This window comes from Fukomys damarensis, unplaced genomic scaffold (genome assembly GCF_012274545.1).
Source record: "Fukomys damarensis isolate Sample0158 unplaced genomic scaffold, DMR_v1.0_HiC HiC_scaffold_38, whole genome shotgun sequence".
Lineage (NCBI taxonomy): Eukaryota > Metazoa > Chordata > Mammalia > Rodentia > Bathyergidae > Fukomys > Fukomys damarensis.
In genome coordinates, this window is record NW_022900950.1 from 36,081,043 (window position 1) to 36,093,500 (window position 12,458).

Genomic DNA, 12,458 nt, shown 5'->3' on the forward strand with positions numbered 1-12,458 from the left:
TTTTTTTTTTTTTTTTTTTTTTTTTTTTTTTTTTTTGGTCCATATAATTTTCCCAAGTGACCATCCCTTCAAAAATTTGTTTTATCTTCACCTAAATGTTAAATTAGTGCCAGAAGCCATAATACCATCTTGAAAATACAGGACAATAAAACTTTTTCTAGCTAAATACAGAATTGATTAAACAGACAATCTAAAGATTCTCAAACTTAAGTGGAAACAATAAATAACATTTCATCAGCTTTGCAAGTGATGAGGATAATGCCCCAACTTAGCTTTCTTTATGGTGGTCAGGAGCTTCATGAATTAGGGAAATTAAAAGAATGAAAATAAAAGGGAAAAAAGACAATTATTTGTACATATCCTTCACCTCCCCCAGTTTCACCAGGTTCACTTAACAACACTACTGTGAGAAAAGCTCAGGTACTAACCTAGATCTTACAACTTACCATTTTTCTGTAATTCTTTAGTTAATAATAAAGAATCATATAGTTGTCTATTTGGTCACAGACTCACTCACTCACTGAGAAAATCCAACATTACTATTTAATTTTGAACCTTAACTATGAAAGTCTTCAAACATGCAAAGGTAGACAGGACAAGATAATCAATGCCTCACATCACAAGCTAGCTTCAGAAATGATCATAGATGGCCAGTCTTTCAGTTCATCAAATATACCCAAAGCTAAAACGTTCCTGTTTGTCTCAACATTTTCCTAAAGTTGGTTTGCTTGAATGAGGAATCAAAAAAGACCCAAGCATTATAACTGAGTACCTTGCCCCTTCATTCATGTATTTTAGTTTTCTTTCTCCTTCTAGTTTCTACCTGAATCCCCCACCAACCCAACCTTTTAACTAGAAAATGTTGAAAGCTATACAAATGAGTTGTAAGCACAATGAACAGTGCTTACACTTGTTGTCCTCAGATGTTAAACTTAAGCCTCATTATCTTGCCTCTCACATGTTTTGTTTGTTTGGTTGGTTGGTTGGTTTTTTGTCGGGTACCAGGGATCAAACTTGGCACCTTGCAAGCAGCAGCAACACTGAGCTAAATCCCCGGCTCACATATGTATTTTTGATGAAACATGAAAATAAGTAGCAGACATTGTAACACTTTATGCCTAAATTCTGTGTGAAGTGTCTCCGAAGAACATTCTCCTACATAATCACAATACTGTGATCACATCTAAAACACTAACTTTAATTCATAAAATCCTTAGATTTTTCATTTTAAATTTTTTATATTTCCCTGCTGATTCCCAAAATGCTTTTCATATGCTTCAAGTAGTATGCCTGGTTATTAGGTCTTCTTGTGTCTTTAAATCTAGAACTGTCTTCAGTCCCTGTAGCTTCCTTGTTTGAAGTTTGGATTAGCTGGCTTGAGAATGCCCCACATTCTGGCTTTGTCTGGTTGATTCTTCATGAAAGGATCTAGGTTAAACATTTTTGGAAGGGAGGTGACATTTGTCTACTTCTGATTGCACATGATTCCATTATGCTAAGTTTGAGCACTTGGCTAAAAGGTAATATTGGCCAGACCTCTCCATTATGAAGGTACACCACTTCCTTTGTAATATTAAGTAATGTGTGGGTGTGAAACTGACACCACATAATCATCTAGTCCTTCAGCAACCTTTTCCTCAGCCATTTTTATATCTACTGCTCTGATTCCTGCCTGAATCCATTATTACACTGAGAATTGCAATTTTTATTTTCTCACTCTGTAATTCCTTCTATATTGCTAAATGGCATTGTCTTATAACAGCTTTCTTTTTTTAAGAGTAGGAAAAATTTATTGAGAGAAAGAAAGCTTCTATCTAAAAGAGACAGAAAGGGGACCAGAAAGTGGGTTAATAAAGAGCTTTCTTTATCCTTCTCCTTTTCATAATCTTTGCCATTGTTATCCTTTATGATGTTCAAATTCTCTCAAATTTGGCCAGTAGGTATTCTCAAACTGGCTCCTGTTATCAATGCCTATGAAAAATTTTCAAGTACAATTTTTAAATTTCCAATTAGCAAAGAAATACATATTGCATAAAATTTTGAAATGCAAAACTGCAAAAAAGTAAGATTACTCCAACTAAAAATAGCTGTTATTAGCAGTTTGGTCTTCTTTCCAGGATTGAGAGAGTTACATATCTCCATATATCTTTTTATTCCATCTTTTGTTTTGTTACATAAAAAAAGGAACGTAATATAGATCATAACAGTTTTACAAAATTTTTTCATAGCAAATTATTTCCCACCTCCTAAAATATTCCTCTATCACATTTTTAATGACATGGGAACTTATTAATATGAAAATGCTATAATTTAATTAATGCTCTATGGATAAATTTAATTTGTCCCATATTTGATCATCACCAGAAAGATATTTTTTTCTTATGATGGTCATTTATATATTCTTTTATGAACTGCATTTTCATGTCCTTTTTAGATATAACATTTATTGGGAGGTTTATCTTTCATTCTGAATGTCAGTTTCTTAGAGTTTACTAATTGCTTTTTAATTTTTTATAATCTCTAACTATAAAGTCTAATTTTAAAAAATTTTGTCGTCACATACATACATCTTTTATTTTCACTTATACCTTTGCTGTTGTATTTATAACACTTTCTCATCCCAAGATTATGTAAATATGTCTATGTTCTATTACATTTTTCTCAATGCATCTAAAACATTGTGTATGTCAGCATTTTTGACTCTGATTCCTCTCGTGGTTGGCTGTCCTAATAAATTTTCTTTTCAAAAGTGCTAATAGCTGACCAAAGGGCTTAGTTACACATCACCTCTCTTACCTTTATAACAATTTTATGAGATCATATTTTCTCTGGTGTGTAGATAAAGAAATTAGCGCTTTAAGAGCTTAAATAACTGGCTTAGGTTTACACTGCTTGGATGTGGTGTTGATGGACTTTGACTCTAGGTCTGTATAGTCAGCGCGTGTGGGAGTTATGTATTTTGCGAGCTCTTGCAGACCTGAAAAAGCCCTTCTGACTGTCTTCTTCACACATTAGCAACATGGAGAGAGCCAGAGTCTACCATCTATTTTAGCTGCAGCTACCATTATTTAGAAGCCCACAGTGCTACTGCTGACACAGGCTTGACATCCATATTCCATAGAGCAGGAAGAGACAAGGCAGCCTTGAAAACTGTAGTTTTACAGTTGGGCACAGTGTCATACCCCAAAATAAAGAGCTCCTAAGGCAGATAGGGTAGTTAATTAACAGCTTTTATAACATTGTTAGCACAACATGTCTGGGTATTGAATTTACTTTTTAATCACTCCTGCGTCTTCACCTAAAAAAGTTCTGTATTTGTTGCTTGGTTATAGTTCTGATTATGTTGACTGTAACACTTAACCACCATACTACTGTTTCATTTTCTGCATTGTGATTCTGCTCATCCCTGTCTCTTATGAACATCAAAGCTCCAACATTTACTTTATAGTCTTTTTTTAAAAATTTTGCATCTCATTTAGCTTTTAAACTTTTACTTCTTAGTCAACTCCCTTCATATTTCAGACTCACTTTTTTCCTTTTGAATCAGAGAGAAAATTTTCAATATAAACATATTTTTAAATACAAAGAAAAGCAAAAGAAATAATATAAGGAATACCTGTATACTCACCACCTGGAGCTGGTAATCATTAACATTTATTTTGTTGTCTTAAAATTCATCCAACTCTGCCCCTTAACTCTGGTATTCTCAATACTTTACTATACTTCACTTCCCCCTTTTTACAACACTTATCACCTCCTAATGTAGCATGGAATTCCCTTATATTTTACATCCATTTCCCTACCTCTGGCATACAAGGTCCACATGAGCAGGATCTGTGTTTTGTTCACTGGTGATTCCCAAGTACCTAGAACACTGCCTGGAACATAGTAGACACTCAGTAAATATTTATTGAATGAAAAAAAATGGAGCATTACATATTTTAGATTTATTCATGCTGATATATATATACTTAGTCCATTCCTTAACTGCTACATAGTACTCCATAATCAGCAAAACAAACACACCTAACATTTATTAACTACTTATTTTGTGCCAATCACTATTCTAATGGGCTCACATTTCTCATGTAATGCTCAAACAGTCCTGGGAGATAAATATTGTTATTAATCTGCATGTTACAGACCAGTGAGTGGTGCAACTGGATTAAAAACCAGGTTTCTGGTTCCAGAGATCCACAGGAGACCACTATGCTTAAGTGCTATGAAATAAACAAATCATGTTTATTTATATCTTTCTCTAGTGACTTTCAGATTTGCAATTTTCTCTCTCATGCACAAGTTTCAATGAGCTTCACCATACCTCTCTTGGGCACCTGTGGATGATTTCTGTGGTGTGTACTCCAAGTAGAGCAGCTATGGAGTCTTGTTTTTTGAGACAACAGATTAGAGCAGATGCTGTCTAAAATTGCCTTATAGAAAATTGTTCTGATAGAATGTATGTTCCATGAAGGCAGAGATTTTTGTCTTTTTTCTGCTGCTCTATTCTAAGCATCCAGAAACAATGCCAGGCACACAGAAGATAATAAATATTTGGTGCATGTATGAATGGCTGGTGAATACAATGCTCTCTTGCCTAATTATGCAAACTCTTTTTACAGGGCTCCAAGCCATGAAAGAGTTTCTTATCTATGGATGTCAAGAATTTTACCTAAACCTTAGATTTATTCCCTAAAGCAGACTGAGAGTGAAGATCTTTTGAGATCCTACTACTCCCTCTGGATGCTATTAAATCCTTCCGGAGAACATTAAACCAGAAGCTGGAAACCCAGAAGCCTAGAAGAACAGGGCAGGAGCCCTGGCTGTACACCATATGGGTAGCCTCCTTCCCCTGAGGCTGGTGTGATCTGACCTCTGTGGTGCTGCCAACCACCACGCAAGGCTGAGCTCTGCCCTTGGAAAGACCAGCCACACACACTGCCAGCTCCGTTATCATCAAACCACAAAGCCCGAAGGACTCCAGTGATAGTTTCCACTTTGTCCTTCTGCTCCCTCTTGCCTTTTACCTCTCATGCTTCTGAAGTAGGGCTGTTTATGAGATTCAAAATTAGACCCCAAACAGTACTGTTGTTACCTTGTTGTCCTTTATCTACATGGTCCCACTTCATGCCAAAAGAAATCCTCTCAGTCTCCTGCATGTGGGCAGCATCCTTTCACAGAATCTAGCAACAGTTCATGTGTGTGTGTGTGTGTGTGTGTGTGTGTGTGTGTATAGTTAATGCAATAATAGAATTGGGAAAGGGCATACCAGCCTCATTACTTTATATTCTTTATTCTTCCAAAATATCAGATCAGTTACAGATAGCAGAAGACTAGCCATACAGGAAAACAATCCATTTAGGGCTCTTTTGACCGATTCTGGAGGACAGTAGCTGTATCTCTGACCCTAGTTTTGTAGTTTTTTTAGTATAACCATCATTTAAAGGAACTGGCACATTAAACATTAAATAGTTTTCTGTGCACCTAATTGAATTTTATGGGGAGTGTCTATTTTTTTTAACTCAAATATTCTCCACATACCATTCTTTTACATTTTGCTTTATGTGAATAATCACCTTTTTTGTTCTGTTGCTTTCCCAAGAGCCATGATGAAGGCTAAGCTCCTACCTCTTAGAAGCTTCTGGTATTGCATCTCATTAGCAAATCCATTAATCAACTATTTAGTGAATCTTGCTATGTGCCAGGCCTTTAGGAGCTGGACAGAATAAAGCATCTGATCTCAAGGAGCTTAAATCAAAAATTTTAAAGCTTACATACTAGTAAAATAAATAAGCAAGTGTACAAAACAGAGTCGAGATACAGGACAAAGACTGCTTAAGAAGTACTACTTCAGACAGCACAGGAAGCTTCTCTCAGACTGTGTTCTTCATCATATCCTTAAAACATGGGGAAAAAACCTTGAAAAATCCTGGTAGTGCAATGGTAGTTCAACAGACTCCTTAGAAACTGAAAAGTGGAGGTGCATTGGTCCAAGCGCATCCCTGGTGAGTTAAGACCATCATCAAATGGAAGACTCCCTGATGCTAATGTACTCATTTATAAAAAGAAAATGACTTCTGCATATCATGGGAATACTGTGAAGAGACAGTAAGCCGGTGTCTATTAAGTGCCAGGCATACTGTGTGCTAGCTTTTTTACTCCATTTTTCCCTTCCCCTTTCCCAGTTCTTACCTTGATTAAAAACAGCCTTCTCCCCAAGCCATATACATGATCCGATAAGAGAGCCTTATGAAGGAACAATTAGAAATTAGACTAGTTTTTTTTTAAATCACACTATTTACTCAATCCCACAGAGCCTGGTATCTTTAGGTAACTTAGCTTGACAAAATATAATTTCTTATTAGGCTGGCCTAGTGACTGGATGGCTCTAGGAAGGTGCCATTAAACAGATATTTCACTGAAATGCTAAGAAAGAAAGAAATTGAATAATAAATACCATGTGAGCAGATTTGGACCCTTGGCAGTGGGGAGTTGGTAACTCCCTCCAACATATAATCAGAATAAATATTTAAAAATCTAAGTCTCTTCTTCTCCCATTGCCCCCAATGGTACTATATTAAAGATATTCCTTGTTAATATTTTTAATTAGGAGAAAAACATATTAGTATTGTCAATTAGTACTGAGATTGCTTCCTTACTCTGACAGTTGAAATCCAGGTTAATTTAGCCCCATAAATCTTTAAGTGTTGTTTTTATTACACAACAGATCAAAACCAACCTCATTACACTTTCATCAGGTCACTTGCACTAGCCTCTTTCTTTTGTGTAGAAGATGAAGCTCTGGATTAGAAAGAAGATCAAGAAATTGATCAAGGTGTTTAACTTAGAGCTTCATGTCTTGAGCTTGAACCAGATGGACTCAGGGAGCTTCATACACATCTCTTGCGCTTGTACTACAAAAACATCCTTCCTTTATCCCTTTATCCACTTCTACCCCCCTCTCAAATCGTGGTCCACACCTGTGGTACTACGTGGCCACAATTCAGCAGAGTCTTCTTCCACTGTCCCAACAGCTCCAGGAACATGGTGATGATGTCTCCCGCGTAGTTGAGCAACATTTTCTAGTAAGTGACTACAAACATACTGCACAACAGTCCCGCTCATTGTAAAATGTAGCATTTACAGTTCTCATTCACCCTATCCTCCAAAGAAAGAAGCATTGAAAGTATTCTCCTTAGTGAGATTTTGGACTCACCGTAAGAAAATCATGAAAAATTTAAAAATCTAGTAGGCACTTTCTAGGTAGATCTAAACCACCAGAGATCTAGGCTGTCACCTGCCTGATACTCTACTTGGATATATGACTTGGAATACTGCAAAGTTTCTATTTTGCAATTATTATGTGTTGGAACACTAGCCTCATGAATAGAAACACCATCATCCAGGCCTACAGAGCTCACCAGTCAAACTACACACTAGTTACCTTAATTGGTTCCCTGTCCTGCTTCCCATACTTCAGTGCTTGTTCAGTTGTAAATATACCCTTCTCCCCACCTCTGTCTTATCATTGCATCGCATTAGAAAAGGATCCTCTACTTCTTTAGAAAACTCTAGTATTGAAGAATCACCAAAAGGCATTTCTTTTGATGGATCTGTTATCCAGAAACAGGAATGAGATAAAAAGACAGCTTTCAGCAGACATCCTTTCAGCCTAACTGAATCCACATTACAAATCATTTGTGATGGTGCCAAAAGGAAGTAAACATTGCAAAGATGCACCATGTACTAGAGCATAGTTCCCAGACTTGGCTTTCATTGATGTATGAAAATTCAAAATAATTCCAGGGAATTGACGCGAGAATGACAATTTTTAATTTTTCAATTAAAAAAGAAGTAAATAGCACACTTTATTATTGCCATTTCAAAAGAACATTTTAGTGGTATTTTATTCAGATAGAAAATAATGAAGCTCTGATACATACTACAACATGGATAAACCTTGAAAACGTTAAGCTAAGTGAAATAAGCCAACAAAAAAGGACAAAAACTGTACGATCCACTGCATGAAGCACTTAGGAAAGCCAAATACATAGAGGCAGCAAGTGCCTCAAAGGTTGCCATGGAGAGGAAGAATAGTGATTTATTACTTAATGGACACAGAGTTTCTATTGGGAGGTGATAAAAAATTTGAAACAGCAACGACGGCTGTACAATATTATGAATGTAAATAACATCACTCATTTTTACACTTAATAAAGGTGAAAATTCCTACACACACACACACACACACACACACACACACACAACTAGAAAGCACAGAGGCTCACCCACAGATGCTTTTACTGAAGCAGAAGGAAAGGATAGGTACAGATCCAGTTTATCACATCACAGCTCTGGATCATTTGTTGACAGGGAAAGGGTTCTGAGATTGCAAATCTTATTTCTGTCTAATTCTCTCGTCTTCTGCTATGACCTAACCCTGGGTCACCTACCTAACCAGTATACTAACTGCTATGAAGCTTCCCAGTCGAAGCCAGGAGAACACCAACTCTTTCCCATCTCCACCTTCTTTCTTACACTGCCATTCCTTCCCACTGCTCAGCCACACCCTCCTCTTCTTTAAGGGCAGCTCAAGAACTAATTCCAAGTACAGGAGATTCTCTGGCCCTAATCAGCCTTAACTGATCTCTCTTGGTCTTCAACACTATCACAGCATAAGATACTACTGGACCTTACTTACCCACAATAGAGTCCTGATTACTGTTTTCCACTTGTTAGTCCTTTGTAGGCATCTTTTTTTAACCTTATTTGCTACATGCCTCACGAAGCAAGTGATCATAATTTTACAAGTACTCAGTGAACATTGTTATTGCTGATTAGTGACTAAAAATGAATATTTGGTACTTTGCGTACACATTCCACAGTGCTTAATACACACACACACATACACACACGTGCGAGTCTCACAGGGACTGTGTTTGCCACAGTATTTAAAATCCTCACAATAAAATGGAGTATTAGTGCCATTTTAATAAAAAAATCTAAAGTACTGAAGAATCAAGTGATTTGTTAGTTCAGATTCTAATTAAGATAAAATTTAGTAAGTCACTAAAAATCCATCTCCAAGGATAAAAGAGTTTTCTAGTTTATGTCCAAATGAGAATCTATAAAAGCTATTTTATGTAGAAAATGATATTTAGTTATGTAATAAAAGCTGTCATACAACCTCTAGATCTAGCAGTCATTAAACAAAATTTTTACTTAATAGTGCTTTTATTTTCACCTTTAAAATATTATATATACACATATATACTTGTTATAGAAAACTGAAAAATAAATCTGAAGGTAAATCTGTAATCCACTAGCTAAAGTCAACAACTATCAAAGATGTTATCTTTTCACACATTTTTCTATGAATATATATAAACCTCTCTCTTAGAACAGAAAATGTGTGTGTCTGTATGTGTGTTTTTTAGCTTAAAGGAGGAAAGAATACTTAGGTAAAATAGACATGTTTCTAGTAATGACTATATCACGTATAAGCCAATCCTCTTTTAATTTATCCCACTTTTATTTATTGCATTTAAAAAATTCTGTGATGAACATTCCTCTATCTTCACACACTTGTCCAATTATTTCCTTAAGATGAATTCCTGGAAGTAAAACTTACAGGTCAATCAATGATAAGAACCTATTTAAAAAAGTGTTTAAATAGAATAAAGGTAATAAAACATTTTGGGGCAATAGTAATTTTTTACTACGATGATGCGTTTAAAGATACTTAAACCAGATAAAACTCCAGCTGTCTTTTTAAAATATTCAAAGAATTTGAATAGATGTTTTCTACATTCTAATCACACTGAAATATGATAACATACACGTGAAAAGCACAGAAATCTAATATTGATTTGGAAGACAAGACATATCCTAATTTCAAAGAGAGATTTTTATTAGTCCTTTAATCAAATGAAAAATAAAGGTTAAGCAGAAAAAAGATGAACCCACATTTGTAAAAACTGATTTTCTCCAATTTTTAAAGAAAACATCTTTATTATGATGATTTAAGAAATACATATTCATTTTAGAAAATACAGAGAAAATACGATTTCCCAGGATTCAACAAACACATAAGATAACCTTACAGTTTTACTATTATCTATACATGCGTATTTAAAAACAACTGGCCATTCTCCTCTCTCCCACCCTGCCCCACAAAACATGGGGAAGACAGCTCCTTCAGGGCCATGCCTTGACTTCCTCACCATTTCATCTCACTATGGACCTCCTGTCTTGCTGAAATATGGCCATTTCCTTGCTTACTTCGGGACTTAGATGTAAAAATGCACAGCCCACCCTAAAGCATGCCAAGTCCCCTCTGCCCCAGGTACAACCCAGCATGAGAGGAGAGCTCAAAGTCAATTTCTTCTTCACTTCAGTCAGGCTTCTCCCTAGTGACATTCTAGATCGAGCTCAGCCATCAACTGAAATAGTAACACCTCTTAAAATTTATACAGCAATTTAAAATTTTTACAATGTGCCTTCTCCACACATTTAATCATTACAACAGCCTTATGAGGCAGAACAAGCAAACATTCCACTGGACAGGAGTGGAAACTGAGGCACAGGGTTTGAACAACATAGCTAGTGAGTGGCAGAGCTTTGATATGAAGCCCTGAGTTGACAGTAAAGCCAGAGCTCTTTATCCAGCCATTATTAGCCAGCCATGTTAAAGTCTAATCACTGGAAATTAAAAGCCAGAATGACTTTGATCAAATCCACTCAATCATCTCTTAGTAGTCACATATAAGGAAAAGCTAGGTAATTGCACAAAGTCACCAGCTAGCGAGTGGCAAAGTATGGTAGATCTAAAGGCATAATCTTCGATGCTCCAGGCCAATATTCAGAGATGTTCTTTAATAAGCTGGTCTCTCATCATGTCTTCTGCTTAGTCAAATGTCAATCAGTAATTGAAATCCTAAAAGCATAAAATATTAAGAGACAGAAGGGACCTTAAAGACCATACCACCCACTTTACAGATGAGGGAATGTGAGGTCCAAAACCCTTATGTTCATCAGCTCAGTAATCATGTTACTGGCTAAAATCAAACCTGAGCCAATGTTTACTTTCTTCTTTGACCCTAGGTGTGTGATAGATCATGGTTCACAAAGTGAAATTAAACATGATTTGATATCCACAAGATACTTGGTTAGTAACAGATGTGCCCATCATGGCCATCTCATAAAGTAACCACGTAATGCTAAGTCCTAAGTAAGGAGGCTCCCCCACTCTATGGCCAACCTCTGTTTTCCCAGGAACCACAAAGGACACCTACTGAAAATTGTCTGTGTCTCAGAAAAGGGTACTAGTGGTCCTCCAAAAGTCTGCCGTCTTTGTAATCTGAAAATATGTGTGATTTTGTCTGTCTCTTTTGGCTAAAGTCTTCTACTCCACAAAGCAACCAGAATCCTAATTTAAAATGGCAGCATTTCACTGAGGCTGTCTCAGTTCCCTCATATCCAAAGGACTCAGACCCTAACCCTAAGGTCATTATCTGGGCCCCAGGGAAGTCAGCGCATGAGTGTAGGCTACCTCAATTTTTCAACAGTTCCATCATCCTGTGGCTAGTCTTTTCTCTCCAATGACATGAAAAGCTCTGGGAGGGCAAGGGACCACCTTCAATTACTGCGTATCTATTAAGTGCCAGACAAAGTTCATGGCAGGGTAAGATTTGGTCCTTACCTTTAAGAAACTCACAGAAGAATAAACTAAGACATGTGCAAAACTAAGCACGGTCACGGAGCTGTAAACAAGGGGCCAAAGGGCCCAGAAGAGGAGCATCTACTGGCGGGTGAGGCAGCCACCAGGTAAGGTTAAGGTAACAGAGCTCAGTTTTAAAAGGATAGTAGAATCAGTCGAGCAAACGGAGACGGAGGGCAAGCCAGGCAGATGGGCCAGGGTCAGCCATGGCCGGGAGAAACAGCTGGGTTTACAGAAGACAAACAGTTCAATGTTACAGGAACGTCAAGTACAAGGCAGCGAGTGGTGGGAGTTCAAGCTGGAGCGGTGAGCCTAGCAAAGTGGCAGCAGACAGCAAGCCCGCGTAATTCTCGCTGACCTGGTACCAGGATTGTTGCTTACGCAACTCCCAAGTAAACGAATTTGGGCGCCCATGGCGAGGCTGTCAGTGACAGTCCTTGGTGGCGCCAGCCCCCTCCCCCGTGTACCTGTCTGTGCGCCTTCGCAGCTGCCAAAGCAAACTCAGGCTGCCTGAATCCAAGCAGATTTTCAAAGCGGGCCGAAAGCCCTGGGCCACTGCCACTGCTGCCCCAGACCCCCAGTCCCCAGAACCCTCTCGTGCGTTCGCTTCGGTTAAAACGCCTGTTGACGCACTGTGGCGGCTGCCTGCGCTTAGCGGGCCGCCCGGCGGTTTTCTCTGCAGTCGCCACCGGGTTTTCCCGAAGAAGAGTCCCTGATGGCCTCCCCGACTCGGGGCTGGGAA

At 37.7% G+C, this 12,458-nt stretch overlaps 2 protein-coding genes across 2 annotated transcripts in view; both read right to left on the reverse strand.

Moving 5' to 3' along the window:
• The window catches only part of N4bp2l1 (NEDD4 binding protein 2 like 1), a 12,602-nt gene extending 8,730 nt beyond the window's left edge, over positions 1–3,872 (reverse strand). Inside the window, exon 1 of the mRNA XM_033759978.1 lies at positions 3,804–3,872. The gene's annotated coding sequence lies outside the window, so the exon portion shown is untranslated. The remainder of the gene's footprint in view (positions 1–3,803) is intronic.
• N4bp2l2 (NEDD4 binding protein 2 like 2) overlaps positions 1–12,458 on the reverse strand; it is a 142,475-nt gene that overhangs the window by 6,592 nt on the left and 123,425 nt on the right. Inside the window, 2 exon segments of the mRNA XM_033759977.1 lie at positions 3,804–3,878; positions 6,190–6,243. Of these exon segments, the coding sequence (XP_033615868.1) occupies positions 3,804–3,878; positions 6,190–6,243 (129 nt within the window).